This window comes from Enoplosus armatus, chromosome 21 (assembly GCF_043641665.1).
Source record: "Enoplosus armatus isolate fEnoArm2 chromosome 21, fEnoArm2.hap1, whole genome shotgun sequence".
Classification (NCBI taxonomy): Eukaryota; Metazoa; Chordata; class Actinopteri; order Centrarchiformes; family Enoplosidae; genus Enoplosus; species Enoplosus armatus.
In genome coordinates this window covers 1,925,442-1,943,114 of record NC_092200.1, presented here as the reverse complement: position 1 = coordinate 1,943,114, position 17,673 = coordinate 1,925,442, and the positions used below count along the sequence as shown (strand labels likewise).

Here is a 17,673-nt window from a genome sequence, read left to right as displayed (position 1 = left end):
GTAGGCCAAACATAAAGTGCAGGTATATGACATGACACGGGGGCGGGGGCTATTTGACGTTTGTGACTCTGTGTTTGTTTTCATGCATGTTAACCACAGATAAAAATGTACACTGATTATAAAGATTAGACATTAAGATACTTACAGTTTTAACTCCCACATGCACTGACCACGTTATGTAAAGCGTACGTGTGTACACTGAGTACATGGTTATGCAGGTTGTAAGTTAGTTGGGCTGTGAGGGTTGTTGTGGGCTTTAAATGTTATTGTATGGATGGTCTGTATTCATTCAAAGGACGAGAGAGCCCTCTACTTGTGCATGTGGCAATAAACTGGAACTGTTTCTTAAAATGAACAGGTTTATTTTGAAGGGCAAATCACCTTACTTCCGGGTGTACTTTCTTTTTTCCAGTTGACGCAGCTGCTCTCAACCAGCGGCTTCCTCTGCTAAACCGAGCCTGGAGACCTCTGCAGCTTGTTCACAGAGGAGCAGCAGTGTTCAGCTGTGACATGATGATTTACGGTTGCATTCTGATACAGGAGTCTTACCAGTCTGGGGTTTTATGCACACACACAGTTAAACACACAACTCTTTCTTCCTCTGCAGAGCTGCAATCAGCTGAACCACATAATCAATGTGTCAGGAGCTGTGTGTTTATGTGGGGGAGAGGGAGGAAGACAGTGTGTGGTTTCACAGTGTCTGACCTCACTTTGGTGGTAATGTGGGAGTTTTAACGGCCTCTCACCAGGTCACCTACAATTCCTGGAAGTCAGACGTGCTGCAGCGACCTTCCAGCGTAACACTCACCTTACACTTCACATCAGAAGGAAACAGAACAGGAAAACAGATTTTCACATGATCTTCGAATCCTGATGAGAAGTCATTAAAGTGCTCAGAAAAAGCTGAACCTCTACTTCAATGAGCAAAATCCATCTGCTGAGGAGGAGCATGTGATATGAAGCTGAAAGCTGCAGAACAGCTACTGAAGAGACCTTTAGGAGACACTAAACTACAATGAACATACAACTATGTGCAGCACAAGTCTAAACATTTGGTGATTACACTGTGTACTGAAATATGGAATGGTTGTTGCCACGGTAACAAATAACGGAGATCCAAATAAATAACTACACTTCACTTCAGAGGTAAGTAGTGTAATTTTAACTTTAGTTACTTTGCGGATTATAATCAACAAATAAATATATTATTGCAGGTTAAGATAAGACGAGACACACGAGTATTAAAGATTAGCTTCGTGTTTACCAGCAGCAACATTAAAGTGAACATTAATAATTCTATATTATATAATATATTCTGAAATGGGCCATTCTGCATAATGAGTACTTTTACTTTTGGTACTTTAAGTTTATTTTGATGCTGATACTTTCGTAGTATTTCTTCCACAGCTGCAAAAACATTGCACACTTTCTTTTGTACATTTACATGTTATAACTGTAGAGAGGCGGTTAAACCACTCTGCTATCTCACATTCAAACACACTCTCTCTAGTCTTAATAACCACCCACACACACACACACACACACACAGACCAATCAGAGCCCTGAAGGCATGAACACACTGCACAAACCCCGACACACACATTATGTACATGCTCATATACTCCCACACACACACAGCTGGAGCAGTGAGCAGGAACAACGCTGTCAAAGATTATTATTCAACATTAAAGGAGCAGAAGGTCTAATTCAACCTGCTCAGATAACAAACAGATAATCGTGACAAACTGACGATCGATCGGCTGACTGATCAGCGGCTCTGTGATTATTGGACCAGCTGCTGAAATGTTTGTCTTTTAATCTCATTTTGTGGTTAGCGTCAACTTCAACTGCAAATACTGCAAACACTGTTTTACTACTTCTGTTTTCTAGGAGTGAAATCTAACCAAGTACATTTACTCAAGTACTGTACTTATGCACAATTCTGAGGTACTTCTACTGCTACTTTATACCTCTCCTCCACTACATTGTAAATATTGTATTTGTATGCAGTTTTTATCTGACAGCTTTAGTTACTTGAGTACATTTAGCTGATAATACTTGTACTGAAATATTTCCACAATATGGTATTTCTACATTTACTCAAGTACTGTACTTAAGTACATATTTTAGGTATTTGTACTTTGAGTATTTCCATTTTCTGCAATTTTAAACTTCTAGTCCACTACATCTCAAAAGGCGAATATTGTACTTTTTACTCTGCATATACTGCATGTATCTACATTCACCCAACAGTATGTAAAGTAGCCTCATAGTAAACCTTAAACATTAACAGTAAAATGCAACTTTTGCTGATAATACTTACACACTTTTACTTGAGCAAGGTTTTGAATGCAGGGCTTTTACTTTTGGTGGAGTATTTCCACAGTGTGGTATTAGTACTTTTACTTAAGTAAAGGATCTGAATACTTCTTCCCCCCTCTAGTCTTTTCATGACATGTTGACAACGTTGATGTGTACATGATGTCGGTTTGATTTGAGGAGTCCTCATGAAATAGTCCACCTTTGAGGACAGGACGGAGAATATTCTCCTGATGAACTTCAGGCAGCAGCGTGTTTCCAAAATCACTACATTAAACCTTTCACCTACTCAGGAATGCTGCAGGAATGACCAGTATTTTATCCCAAAGTACTTGTCACAGGCATGTGGTCGAGAGGCTTTGATCCGATTTGATTGCTCAGTTTCTGGGGGGTGCTGGGTGCTTTAGCCCACTCCGAACAGTAAATACAGCAGCAGGATGTTGTGCTGCTGCTGCTCTCCTCTGGATCAGACTTCACTCAGCTCACATCATGAAGGTTTTAATGATTTTATTTTTAGGTAAACAAAACGATGAAACGCTGGAAAATGACGTTAAACATAAGTAGAACAGTTGATAATAACAGGAGAGAAGCTGAAGGTGTTTATTAAACTCCACCTGCGGATGGTGGAGGACAGCTGAGCACCACAGAGGAAGAGTTTACTGGAATATGTTGTGAAGATCATAAATCACATTATTCCAGCAGCGAGGCAGAAAACTGAGCTGGACGCAGTATTTAGAGAGCAGTGCTGGTGGTGGTGATGATGGCGTGATGAAGATTATGGCTTTTCTATGGGGCTCTGTGTTGTTTCAGAGAGCGAAGGAGCTCCAGCAGGGGGCGCAGTCACACAAAGTAAAGCACAAACACACACAGATGGACGCTTCTAATGTAGAGAATAAAATGACTTTAGTGTCAAACAGTATTTATGAAAGTAAGCAGTCACTTTGCCCTGTGGGGACATGCACACATCTCCTGAATGACCAGGAATTGTCCCAAATATTGAAAATGTGACGCCTCATTAAGAGCACTTCACCCTGTTACCATTGTACCTGGTTTTTATGATTCCAGCTTCACCTCAGAGTTGCTGCAGTTGCGGCTGGTGACACACTGGCTGCACTGCTCCACTCTCTTCCCAGTGCTGATGGAGGGAAAGTCCTTGTTTTGTCCTTGACTTCTTCACTTTTAGCTTAGCTTAGCCTAAAAGCTACCATAACATTTCACTTTTTAAAATACTAATAATAAAAATCCTGAACACCACAGAGAAATCTTGCTTTTACAGATTGTGATATCAGATGTGTTTTGATGGACTTTTACAAATGGGACAGTTTCTGTTTGTAGCTTGCAGCTTGAACAGAAGCTGTGGCTGCAGCTCAGAGACACAGGACCTCTGAAAGTCTCTGCCTTTTCTCTTGGTATCTAAATGGTCCTAGTTGCTGTCCCTTCCCTGAGGTGGGATCTGCAGAGATCCCACCTCAGCTCTGTTCAACAGTGTCAAAACCCTTCTTTCGTTTTCACGCCCCCTCTGTCACAGAGCAGATTATTATGCATCTGTAGTTGATCTCTGTACTGTGCAGCTCGCTGCATCTGTTCGTTCAGTCGTCCTTCTCTACAGGGCGCACAGTAACATAACGTGACCTGCAGACGGAACTGGTCCCGCACTGGGACTGTGATCATTTCCCGTTTTTGTGTCACGTGAGGAAAAACGACTCCGGGTCACAAACAACAGCTGTGATCCAGAGGAGTATGCGGGATATCTGCGTGGCGTGTCTGGTGGTCTGGAGTTTCCTGAGGATTCTGAGTTTTGCCGAAGCAGGTGAGTGAGTGCGTGAAGCTTCACGCCGAGCTGGAAAACAAGCGGCTGGGAGAAAGGCTGAGGGGGGAGGGGGGGGGGGTCATAAGACAGAGATAACTTCCCCACTCCCACACACAGTGCATCTGTTTCTGTGGCCTTTAATTCTTCCTTTCATGTCTTTGTGGCCGTTTGATTGACTTTCCGATAAGAAATGTTACCACATTCAAACAGACGTTCTGGTCCAGGGACTGCACCCAGTAGGGGGGCACCAGGGATGGTCGGTGCCACCCCCCAGCCACTCTTCTGGTCCCGCCTTCATTTGTTTTCTAATATAGAATACAGATGTGTTGCTTGTACCTGATGTGCTGCAGATGTTGAGGTGTCCTGTGATGTCACGGAGAGCTGCGTGTTGCCGTGCAGCTTCCAGGTCGGCGCTGAAGCCGTCATCCACTGGATTCTGGTGGCTGCAGGAGACCCTCATGTCCACTCCCACTACCAGAACAAAGACCAGCTCGGACACCAGCACCCACGCTTTAGAGACAGGACATCACTGTTCAGGGATCAGATCTCTGGAGGAAACGCCTCGCTCCAGCTGACGGGGGTGCAGATTCAGGACCAGGGCAGATACAAGTGCTTCACCAGCACCATTAGTGGCAACAAGGAGTCCTTTATCAACCTAAAAGTGGCTGGTATGAGAAACACAGTAAATAGACAAAACCATGAACCTCCTGTTTCCTTTATGTGCAGGGTATTTCTCAATGTAGCTGATGTCACATTGGTGAATTACATTTTTATTTTAACCTAAAATAATTAGTGAATTCAGCCGTACGTAGCATCAAGATCCTGTTTTTACAGCTCCGGTCCGTCAAGTCGACATTCAGCAGGTGGAAAACAGGATCACCTGCAGCTCAGAGGGGATCTACCCTGAGCCTGAGCTCACCTGGACCCCCCCTCTGTCCAACGTGACCTTGGAGAACACAACCACAGTCCAGAATCAGCAGCAGCTTTACAGCATCAGTAGTTCTCTGATGCTTTCAGACAGTGTTTCTGATCTGGTCTACAGCTGCACCGTCAGCACTCCCAGAAACAGGAGGAGAGCCACTTTGAGTCAACTACGTGAGTATTATGTCTCATCTATATATATAAAATTAAAGAGATTTTTTCATTTGAGTACTCTCCATCACTGGTTCCCAACCCGGGGGCCCTGACCCCCATCAGGGGTCGCCAAAGCTCCACAGGGGGTTGTGTAAGAATTGATATATCCACAGGAAATCGTCTGTTCAGGATTTTATTCTCATTGCTAGTTTTACACAAACTTCCTGCCAGTATTATGTTCACTATTTAGCTTCATTTAACAGTTAATTGTTCTGTGCTGTTTTTGAAGTAGGCTACTTTTTCCTCTTTTTATGTGGGTGGGGGTCATCAGTGTATATACAATGGTAATGCAGTTGTTTATGAGGAAACTTTATTCTCAAGGTTTTCAGATATACTGCCAACAAACAAACATAGAAAGAAACAGGACTAAACACAAACAAATACCTCACACCACCTCGGATCTGACAATATCTCAACATGTGTTTTTACTGTTTTTGTGTTTTATCACTTCAGCTTCCATCAGTGGTTCCAGCACTGAAACAACAATCCCCTGCACTTCCTCCAACACCCCCCTAACAAGCTTCATCTGGAGGTTCAACCACAGTCAGATCATCCTGAACCGGACCAGGACCAGGACCGAGGTCCCCGACACAGTCTCAGAGGAGTGGAGGCAGCATGTGAAGAATGTGTCTGAGTCAGGCAGCCTCACGCTACAGGACTTATCTTCAAAGCAGGAGGGGATGTACACGTGTGAACTCAGTGATGCTGAGGAGACAAACATCACCAGCACCCTCCTGAGAGCAGATAAAGGTAAGATCACAGGTTCAATATTCGGGCAGGGTTTCGGTGGTCAAAGATGCACTTTATCAGTTTAAGAGCCCTATTTTTGGGCAGCGCAACAAGGCTTATTTAGTCAAAGCCTTGATCATACTTGGACACATGGACACACATGTGCTTCTACACATGCTACAATCAGGGGCACACGTGGCCACTCGGACACCAAAACCACGAATTGAGAAATCACACAGTTAATGCTGCCTGATCAAAGGGGAAACGACCAGCGTCTCAGTTTTATCAGGATTTGGGAGCAGGAAATTATGTGACACAGCAGACAAGCCGGGCTGTAATTTAATAATATGGGAATGATCATCCGCCTTTACATTACTTTAGCTGCATATCATCAGTGAAATTAATTCCATGGCTGCGTATAATTTGGCCGAAAGCTTAAATATAAAGAGAGAAACGCAGAGGGCCAAGAGAGAAAATGTTGATGTAGTGTTATTACAGGAAGGAGCCAAGCCAGAGACACCAAATAGATTTTCCAGTCAGTCTAGGAGTTTACAATGATCAGTGGTACAGAAAGCTGCACTTCAATCCGGTAATAGAAGCACTGAGGTGGAATCTGAATCCGTAGCACTCAGATGATCATTCGGCACTTTAGTAAGGGCGGTTTCGGTGGAGTGAGACGCCCTGAAAGCAGATTGAAATGGTTCAAAAGGATTACTGTTAAATATGAGGGCCGAAAGTTGCTGAAGCAACTCAACTTTTTCTAGCAAAACTAGTAAGAATGGAAGTTTAGAGACCCTGGAGGTGTGGCCTCTTCAGCAGAGGTTTAACCAGTCGTAAAGGACAAGTGAACAATACTCAGCATCGAGGTCCCAGAGGACTTTTAAAGTTTAGCTGGTCGGGGGTCAAGGAGGCAGGTGGTTGGTTGAGAAGCTAAAACCAGCTTAGACAAAGTTTGGTCGTAAAAAGAGTCTTTTCTGTTTCAGTGAGTCAGACTGATTCTCTGGCAGGTGTTATTGCAGCTGTGGTGGTTGGAGTCACTTTGCTTGTGTTGCTCACAGTCTGTATGATAGTGACCTACAAATATAAAAAGGTAAGAAAACACATTCTGCCTTCACCTGCTTCGTTATTATTCATTGTGTGTGTGGTTTATTCTGACGATGATGTGTGTTGGACACAGACAGAAAGAATACCGTCCTACGTTCAAAGCTTACGGTAAGTATATCTTTCATACTGAACACAAAAACACAACTAGGACCTTGTTAAGAGAATTCTGTGGTCATTAGTCTGCTCAGTAGTTTGAAGATAAAACAGGAATCAAATGAAGGATTCTGGTTTGCTGCACTAATTTATTGTGTTCTTTAGACTGAAGATGCACAAATGAAAGTTTCACTTTGATGTATTTTACTTTGCAATTAATTCTGCTCACTTTTGTTTGCAGGAAACAAAACAAAATGTGTGACAGCAGACAAAGTCCGTGTTTGGAAGACACAAACGTTTGACTCGATACTGAACCCCAGAGTGACGGCAGTGAAATCAAGGTGCTCACATTACATTTAAACTGCATTAAAGTAATGTGAGAAATTAAATCTATACACATTTCACAGAACATACTAAGAGTAAAAAAAGCTGCTAGAGTCAATCCATACACTAAGACGCCTACATTTATGATGTTACCTGATGAGGGTCCAACCAGCGTGGAGGGCTTCTCGACTTCTTGTGAGCATTAGACAGCTTGTGATGAGCTCACTAACTGCTTCTACTCATCAAAGTGTCCAGTTTCTAGATGTTGGGGAGTACTACTGCATGAAGTATAAAGCCTTTAGTGAATGCAGAGGCAGCTGTGCGACATCCATCTATATTCCACTTCAGAAAAGGAGTTGGAGACGCCCACTTCGTGCTTGTCGTTGCGCTCAGTGATTAAAATGGGGCCGTCAACCCAAGAAAAAGGCTAAATTCTCTTTAAAAAATGTTTGCAGATGAAGCAAAAGTAACTCGAACTGCGTAGCTGGTGGGATATCACAGGTCTTTGCTGGGTGGTGGTTGCCATGTGGTTGTTAGGGCTCTGCTAGGTGGTTGTTTTATATACAATGAAAACGTATAAGTTCGGTAAAAGTAGAATTCATGGAAGAGCTTTTGTATTGGGTCGCATTACATTGTACAGTTGGACCTGATAAACTGCCACTGATGGATGAATACAAAGATAAGGCTGTGTCTCTGTTGAGGTGTTCGAGGGTCATTATTATTATAATTATCATATAGTATTATCTTCAGATTTCATGTTACTTTAATGGACTTTAATGTGACATATTAGAGTCTGGACTGTTGCATCTACTGTTCTACTTTTCTTCTTTTCGAAGCTAAACATCTGTTTTGTATTTTGTCCTCCTTCACTGCACATCATGGATGATGCTGTATGTTGCTGGTATCTTTATGATTTATCTGTGAATACCGTATTTCTGCCGTCAAAAACTGACCGTAAAACATTTCACATCTGAGTTCATCAACCATTTCATCAACTGTCTCTTCTCTGTTTTACTACAATGTAGTTTAATGTTAAACACTTGTTTTTGCTTATATGTATGTGTGAAAGTTGGTGTGTTTTTTTATAAACAATAAAATAAAAGAAGTGGAAAAAAAAGATTATTATTATTATTACCCAGAATCATAATATCTTCCTATAACTTGCACCAGTAAATTCTATTTCTACAAACGTTTTGAACATTTCTGTGAATGAGGAAGGGGATAAAGTCTTGTTTCTCAAAGTTGATGAAACTTCTGACAATTACACTCAAGAAGGTTCTAAAGAGCCAGTTTAGGGGTAAAAAAGCAATTTGCTGAGAAATAAGATGCATTTATCAAGTGAGTAACAGCGAGCTGTAGGAGCTCACTTACTAGAGCAGGAAAGAAGTTCTGTTGCTTGTAGACGAGGTTCACTTAAATATTGTAAATGTATATATATATATTTTTTTTTACATCTAATATTTGTACATACTTCTCATTTCTAAATTTGCGCTACTTTCTACTCTTGAATGGGAGCATCTGTAGCTGTGTAATTCCCCCCCGGAGATCAATAAAGTACATTTTCACATGTAAATGCAACTTGATCTCAGCAGTGGAAGCAGCAGTCACTGTAAAAGTAAAAGTACTCGTAGGGCAGAGTAGCCCCCTTTGAGAGTGTTGTATTGTTATATGTATCATATAATTGGAATATTATTACTTCTGTATTGACACACAAGCAGTTTTTTAATATCACAAATATTTTGATATTAATAAATAAGTAATTTTTCATTCAAAGACATTTCCATTTGCTGCTTTCATTTTAATAATTGTCATTTATTTTTAATAATTTGGGGGTTTGTAGTATTGGTTGGACAAAACAAGCATTGTGAAGATGTCTTTTCACAAACCAAACAATCAATTAATGGAGCAAATAATCAGCCGATTAATCCAGAATGAAAATAATCATTAGTTGATAGTTCACAATGAGCTCCACCTCAACCAACTACAACAGTAAAACCCTGCTTTTACATTAATAATCTAATGATAGAATATATGATAGTTTAACAGTCACACGGGACATTTTTCACCATTAGTTTTAATACTTTAAGTACATTTTTCTGATTGTACATACTTTTACTTGAGTAACATTTTCAATCCAGGACTTTTACCTATACAGGAGTATTTTTTACAGTGTGGTATTAATACTTTTACTAAAGTAAATGATCTGAACACATCCCCCCACCGCGGTGTGTATGTAGGCCGACCTGTGTTCCAAAATAAAGGATGTCATTCTCATTACAGCCCAATTATCACAAGCAGCATCCGTGATCTTTAAATGTAACAGAGAGAGTAGACGAATACAATCTGTGGATTCATTCAAAGGAAATCTCTTCGTTTTGTTAGTGATCCGTTGTTTTGGGGATGTAATCATTCCTAACTCCCGTCCGTTGTCTAAGCGTGGAGGTGTTCATCTTGACCGAACCGAATATCTCTGCGGGACAGCGAGCTCTCGCGAGAACTCCTGACGTCACGGGATAATGGCTGGAGATCGCGGATATTAGAAGGTACTTTTCTGCTTTTATTTACTCTGTGCTGGATTAAAATAGTGCATTTACGCAAACAATTTATTATAACCGACGACGTGTTTGTACGGCGTGTCGTTGAAATAAGCGTTTCTAACATTTTGTGCCAACTTACGCCGACACCGCCGGTACAAACCGTCAAACCTTCGAAATAAGAGCACAATGTTTTCCGCGCTTTTTACCACTACAGAAACAGTTAGCTTTAGCTTCATAAAGTATCAACTCTGGTGAAACACTTAAGAACTAAAGTAGCTTCTGTGGTGGCCTGTGCAGTACACAAAGTATTCATGTATCTGTGTGAAACGACAAACAACCATCAGAAGTCATTGTAGCGTATCTACGACACTGCTGTTAGCATTAGCATGGCTGTAAGGCCTGCTCAGGAAGCAGGCGGGAGCTTTTATTTTCCAAAACTGCTTCATCTCACCTGTCAGGACTGCTGATTCGGAGAATTATATCTGATGATAAATGTTTATATAGATGGCAAATGGTTATTTAGACGTGGATTGTCTTTCTGCACGTCCCAATACTCTCTTTTTCATTCATAACTATCTCCAACAGAGAAGTCTACAATCTAATTTAAAGAGGAGGTGAAGCAAACACACTACTGAGAGTGAGTTAGTACTTTTATTATAAGTGTTTACAATTCCAGCAAAATAGTTTTTCCTGCGCCTTAAGACCATTTTTGATATTGATTGAATTTAATTTAGATATTCTGTTTGTGTCTTCTAGCTCTGACATTGGATTTTCACCAGGTGAGTGAGTAAAACCTAAACATAAACCTCATTTAATTAACAGGGTGTTTGTTGGTCCTTACATTTATACAGTCATGTTAGTTTAGTTCAAGGCCCTAACGGGTATTAAATACTCTTAAATATAGTACTTTGAGGCTCAAAGGAGAAGCCTGGTGATATTCTATATTTTCTTGTGGTCAAACTTGATATAGCTTCTTCCTCTGTGCCGTAGAGCTCCATTGATGATTAAAAACACACCAATGAGCCACACTGTTGCACCAAATGTTCATTAATTCACCACTGAAAATATTTCCCAATAATGCACTATTAGTAAATAGTAAATAGTTTTTTTATTTACATCTTCAGTAGGAACCAATGAGCTCGGAGCTGAGAGCCACAGACAGGAAGTCAGATTTGTTTGATTGTTAGAAAAATGAATAATGTTTTGAGCAGTATGTTCTTTTAGTAATTGTTGTGGTTTTCATCCTCAGTTAAACAAAAAATGTATTGATTGAAACAAATGAAACTTGATGAAAGCTGACTGGTAAGAATGGTGTAGTTTACTCTCAGTAATTCTTATCAATACGAGTAATTTGATAGACTTCAATATGAGTGGTTATTTGTGAACTCCGTCATTAACTGGCGCTGTCAGCTGCGCTCTGTCTACTGAGCAACATGAGACAACAGTAACTGAAAATAAAATTCATGACTTTTGTTCTGTTTGTCTTTGGCTGTGTATCCGTTAGTACGCATGTATTCAAACCGACCTATTGTATTAAAAACTATCACAAAAATACAAAAACCACACAGTAAATGTCTTGTAGCTGCAATAATTAAAAGATTTGAAACCGTGCAAGTGTGACGTGCAAAGATGGATTAAAATATTCACAGTATGTGCAGTTTGTGGTTCATGAGGCTTATTGCTCTGAAAATTAAAATATTCTCAGCTGATTTTAGCACCTCTCAGTGGACAATATCTCATAAAGAGAAGAACATAATAACTTGGTATATTTCTTAATGTAAATTTAAACTGAAGGTTAATCAGTGGCATTAATATTGACTGTCTCTTCCGTTGTTGAGCAGCAGCGGAGATGGCTCACGTCAGCAATCATGGGAAGCTGCTCTTGCAGCGCTTACATCAGCAGCGGGAGATGGACTTTTTGTGTGATGTAACCATAATGGTGAGAGACGTGGAGTTCAGAGCCCACCGCAACATCCTGGCTGCGTTCAGCAAGTACTTCTCCTCCCAGGCTGAAAAGGGTCAAGAGGTCACGACCTTGGACCCTGATAAGGTCAGCCGGTACGCTCTGGAGAAGCTTTTGGAGTTTATCTACACTGGACAGATGAACCTCAGCAGGTAAAACTAGGTTGCGTTTTTTTTTTAAGTAAAAGGAGATTAAACCAAATTATTTTTCAACTAACTTAATGAATAAAATGTTGGTTTTCATGGTTTCAGCACCAGACAGGCAGCTGTGCGTCGAGCGGCTGTGTTCCTGGGAATGTCTGAGGCCACAAAGTATCTGGAGGAAATCCCCCACTGGTCCGAGCCGAGCGAAACGTCCCAGTCAGAGGTGGATAAGGAAGCTGGTCTCTCTCCTCCCAGTCCGGCCTCTCCTGGCAGCCCCAGCTCACCAGTTCCCCTGTCTATCGTCTCCATTGCAGGGGACTGGCAGGAGGAGGGGAAGGATGGCAAAGAGCAGGGCGATGAGGCCAAAGATTTAGATGTGGAAGAGGGAGGCAAAAGCGATGAAGAGTATACCCCCACTACACCAAAGAGCGTTGGAAGAGGACAGGGAAGGAAGAGAGGCAGAAGGCCTAAGAGTTTCAGTGGCGAGCAGGTGGAGCCGAGCAGCTCGGCTGACGGCACCCCCAAAACCCAGGGCTACAGGGGGAAGGGGAGAGGCAGGGGGAGAGGCAGGGGGAGAGGGAGAGGTGGTGTGAAAAGTGAAGATCTGCTTTTGGAAGATTCTGACACGAGTGTGAAGGACTTCGGGGACACCTCTGCAGACTGGAGCCCCTCGCAGGAGGACGACACGCCGGCCAAGAAACCTCGCCTGAGCAGCGGAGAGGGACGGAGAGGACGAGGCCGGGGGAGGGGGAGGGGGAGAGGGAGAGGCAGGGGGCGAGGCAGGAGGAGGGCCGAGGACGAAGGAGAGGAGAGTGACGGGGCGGGGACAGATGATGATGACGAGGAGGAGGAGGAGGAGGAGGAGGAGGAGGAGGGTGAAGTTGGGGAACAGGATCCGTCAGAAATGGATGAGCTGTCGCTGTCGTGCACCGAGTGCAACAAACTGTTTAAAGATGCGAGCAGCCTGCGCAGACATGAGAAGATCCACAAGGGGCTGAAGCCGTTTGTCTGCATCTTCTGCTCTAAAAACTTCAGACAAGCTACTCAGCTGAAAACACACCTGCGCATACACACAGGTGAGCTGAGTTATCGTTCATAAATCACCCGTTCTGGCTGAAAGGTCTTTCTTCACTGGTATTTTGGGACAAGGGATTCAATCAACTAATGATTATTATTCAGGCCAAACAATTAATCTTTTAGTCTATGAAGATTCAGAAAATAGTGAAAAATGTCCCAAAGGTGACGTGTTGAAATGTTTTGTTTTGTCTGACCAACATCAATCGACAGTGATATAAAACAGAGAAAAGCTTTTTGGCTTTTTTTTTTTTTTGATAAATGACTTAAACCATGAGCTGATTATCAAAGTCGGTAATTCTTTTGTTGTCAATCGACTAATCTATCAGTTGATGAATTGTTTCATTACTAAACAAAACAGCTACCAGTGTTCACTAGAGTTTGATGAACATAGTTTTCGAAGTCGCCATCTATTAATCACTTTCTGGATTATTTTAGAAAGAGATCAGTGTGGATTTACCAGTTTAGCTAATCTTCCTGTCTCTGGTGTTTATTGCAGGCGAGAAGCCGTTCAGTTGCTCCGACTGTGACAAGTGTTTTGCTCAGAAGTGTCAGCTGGTCGCTCACCGCCGAATGCACCACGGAGAGGAGAAGCCTTACACCTGTGAGCGCTGCGGTTTCAAGTTCGCTACCTCGTCCAACTATAAAATCCACATCAGGTACATCCACTGCTTTGGATATCGTTTTATGCACAAGAGCAGCAGCTCTGTTTAGAAAGGGAGGGACGGAAAATGCCTGTGGACAAACGAGACAACATGGAATTAGTGAGTGAGTGAGTGATTCCTTATTATATGTAAGTAATAAACAATAGTCCAAAATGAAACTCTAACTTGAAGAGAAGCTGCCTCAAATAATGTAATGAAAGGGAAGCTTTTAGTGCGTGTGTCTACTTGTCTTTGTACGTTTTATGTAAGGTGCCTTTCTTTTGTCCATTTTCATGTTTATTTGAGCTTTTATCTTCAAGTTGTAACATTGTGTTGGGAGTCAGATTTATTGTAAAGACACAGCCAATGACTGTGTGTGTGTGTGTGTGTGTGTGTGTGTGTGTTTTCGACAGGCTGCACAGCGGGGAGAAACCGTACGTCTGCGACATCTGCGGTCAGGCGTTCGCTCAGTCCAGCACGTTGACCTATCACAAGCGACGACACACCGGAGAGAAACCGTACCAGTGTGATCTGTGCGGCATGTCGTTCTCTGTTTCTTCTTCTCTCATCGCACACGCACGAAAACACACAGGTGAGAGTGTTTATTAATCCTGCAAAGAGCGGATGAGGTTGAACAGCTAGAGTTTCAGCTTGGTTTCCTTCCAAACCGTTTGGACAGATTGAGACATTTAGCAGCCAAAACCTGTTGGCTTGTTGTGAATCGGTTTGTTCACACTGAATATATTGTTGTTATTGCAGGTGAGACTCCGTACAAATGTCCACAGACACAATGTGATGCAAGTTTTGTGACATCTTCCGAACTGAAGAAACACATGCGACGACTTCACCCAGGTGAGTTTTCCTGATCCTGCGTCAGATGTTTCACCTTAAAGTCAGTGAAGAGGAGTTTGGTTTGCAGGACAACATAGAACTGAAAATACAATAATAAGTGTTAATTCATATCCTGTTTTCAGTTTCCAGTGGATTCAGAAATATCGTGGCTGTAATTTACAACATCATGTTTAATGTTGTAGTTTTTCCAATAACAGCAGCAGAGACATTTTGAATACAGGGAATCAAATTCTTGTGAAACAGAATCGTTGAAAATAACATGACGCCAGAAGGGAAACATGTAAACGTGATAATTTAATTACAAAGTTTGGCCAAAGACTCACGACCATGTGACGTTCGGCTGTGGCCAGATTTCTGCAAGAAACAAACGTAGAGCGACTTGGTGATGTGTGTCGTCTGGCCCTGTCTCTCTCCTCGGTGATCCGTGATGAGAGCACTGTGTGTGTGTGTGTGTGTGTGTGTGTGTGTGTGTGTGTGTGTGTGTGTGTGTGTGTGTGTGTGTGTGTGTGTGTGTGTGTGTGTGTGTGTGTGTGTGTGCGTGCAGAGGGGAACACCGGTGTGCAGTGTCTGCTGTGCGGGAACAGGTTCGCCAGCGTGAAGAACATGATCAAACACCAGGAGAAGGCTCACGCTGATGAAGTGCGGCAACACAAGGAGAGAGCCAGAGCAGGTGAGCAGTGTGTGTCTGTGTGTGTGTGTCTGTGTGTGTATGTGTCTGTGTGTGTGTGTCAGTGTGTGTCTGTGTGTGTCAGTGTTTGTCTGTGTCTGTGTCTGTGTGTGTGTGTGTGTCAGTGTGTGTCTGTGTGTCAGTGTGTGTGTGTCAGTGTGTGTCAGTGTGTGTGTGTCTGTGTGTGTCTGTGTGTGTCTGTGTGTGTGTGTCAGTGTGTGTCAGTGTGTGTCAGTGTGTGTGTGTCAGTGTGTGTCAGTGTGTGTGTGTGTGTGTGTCTGTGTGTGTGTGTGTCTGTGTGTGTCTGTGTGTCAGTGTGTGTCTGTGTGTGTGTGTCTGTGTGTGTGTGTGTCTGTGTGTGTGTGTGTGTGTGTGTCAGTGTGTGTCAGTGTGTGTCAGTGTGTGTCAGTGTGTGTCTGTGTGTCAGTGTGTGTGTGTGTGTCAGTGTGTGTCAGTGTGTGTGTGTGTCTGTGTGTGTGTGTCTGTGTGTGTGTGTGTGTGTATGTGTCTGTGTGTGTGTGTCTGTGTGTGTGTGTCAGTGTGTGTGTGTCAGTGTGTGTCTGTGTGTGTCTGTGTGTCTGTGTCTGTGTGTCTGTGTGTCTGTGTGTCTGTGTGTCAGTGTGTGTCAGTGTGTGTCTGTGTGTGTCTGTGTGTGTCAGTGTGTGTGTGTGTGTCTGTGTGTGTCTGTGTGTGTCTGTGTGTGTCTGTGTGTGTCTGTGTGTGTGTGTCAGTGTGTGTGTGTCTGTGTGTGTCTGTGTGTGTGTGTCTGTGTGTGTGTGTCTGTGTGTGTCTGTGTGTGTGTGTCTGTGTGTGTGTGTCTGTGTGTGTGTGTCAGTGTGTGTCAGTGTGTGTCTGTGCGTGTGTGTCAGTGTGTGTCTGTGTGTGTGTCAGTGCGTGTGTGTCTGTGTGTGTCTGTGTGTGTCTGTGTGTGTGTGCGTGTGTGTGCGTGTGTGTCAGTGTGTGTCTGTGCGTGTGTGTCAGTGTGTGTGTGTCAGTGTGTGTCTGTGTGTGTGTGTGTCAGTGTGTGTGTGTCAGTGCGTGTGTGTCTGTGTGTGTGTGCGTGTGTGTCAGTGTGTGTCTGTGCGTGTGTGTCAGTGTGTGTGTGTCAGTGTGTGTGTGTGTCTGTGTGTGTGTGTCTGTGTGTGTCTGTGTGTGTGTGTCTGTGTGTGTGTGTCAGTGTGTGTCAGTGTGTGTCTGTGTGTGTGTGTGTGTGTGTCTGTGTGTGTGTGCGTGTGTGTCTGTGTGTGTCACTGTGTGTGTGTGCGTGTGTGTCAGTGTGTCTGTGCGTGTGTGTCAGTGTGTGTCTGTGTGTGTGTCAGTGCGTGTGTGTCTGTGTGTGTCTGTGTGTGTGTGCGTGTGTGTGCGTGTGTGTCAGTGTGTGTCTGTGCGTGTGTGTCAGTGTGTGTGTGTCAGTGTGTGTCTGTGTGTGTGTGTGTCAGTGTGTGTGTGTCAGTGCGTGTGTGTCTGTGTGTGTGTGCGTGTGTGTCAGTGTGTGTCTGTGCGTGTGTGTCAGTGTGTGTGTGTCAGTGTGTGTCTGTGTGTGTGTGTGTGTCTGTGTGTGTAGCTTATCAGAAATCTTTTATAAAGATTTTGTGATGTTCGGTGGTTAATTAAAGGTTTGATTTACTGTTTTAGTTATTTTGATGTTGCATGATGTACATTTCACGTTCAGTTTCCCACCTGTTTGATAACTTTCTGTTGTTTTTGTGTGTGTGTGTGTGTGTGAGCGAGCAGTAGTCCTCCTGGCTTCCAGTCATCCTGTGGCCTTTGTCCAGAGCAAACTCTCCCAGGAAAACAAAGGTATGGTTTCCATCCCCGAAGGCGAGCCACCCAACCCTGAGCCAGCCACCCCCAACCCCAAAGCCACAGCGCCAGCCGCCACCGCTGCTGACGCTGCTACCACCGAAACCATCCTCCACGACTTCAAGGCGGAGCCCGCTCACCCCGCCATCGCCACCGCCGACCAGGTGACCTTCGAACCCGACCAGGAGCAGACCATCAACTCGGACACCCTCCACGCCCTGGTGGAGCAGCTGCGGCCGCCGCCCTCCCCCGCCCAGGGCCTGGAGCAGATCGTCATCATCAGGACGGTGGACAACGCCGAACACAACCCACCTCAGCAGTGAGGCCACAGTGGTGTCTCTCTAGTGGAACATTTTCACTTTTTAAACAAAGTCACAGTCAGCACTCACAAAACAGACTGAAAGATAATTCTGTTAAATTACAATTTGGGTCTTAATTTCATAGTTTTGTCCATTATTTGATCGGTAATAACAACAT

The 17,673-nt window shown here is 43.3% G+C and overlaps 1 protein-coding gene across 2 annotated transcripts; it reads left to right on the top strand.

Moving 5' to 3' along the window:
* Positions 1–10,030: 10,030 nt before the first annotated feature.
* On the top strand, positions 10,031–17,580 carry mynn (myoneurin). Of its 2 annotated transcripts, none has more exons than XM_070928316.1 (10): positions 10,031–10,056; positions 10,636–10,691; positions 10,807–10,829; positions 11,892–12,165; positions 12,265–13,232; positions 13,730–13,889; positions 14,288–14,466; positions 14,634–14,726; positions 15,271–15,396; positions 17,128–17,580. In XM_070928316.1, the coding sequence occupies exons 4-10, from the start codon at positions 11,900–11,902 to the stop codon at positions 17,517–17,519; spliced, it is 2,184 nt and encodes a 727-aa protein (XP_070784417.1). In that variant the 5' UTR covers positions 10,031–10,056; positions 10,636–10,691; positions 10,807–10,829; positions 11,892–11,899; the 3' UTR covers positions 17,520–17,580. The 2 variants fall into 2 exon arrangements, with proteins under 2 accessions (XP_070784417.1, XP_070784416.1); XM_070928315.1 differs by having other exon boundaries at positions 10,042–10,056; positions 10,636–10,687.
* The last annotated feature ends 93 nt before the right edge of the window (positions 17,581–17,673 follow it).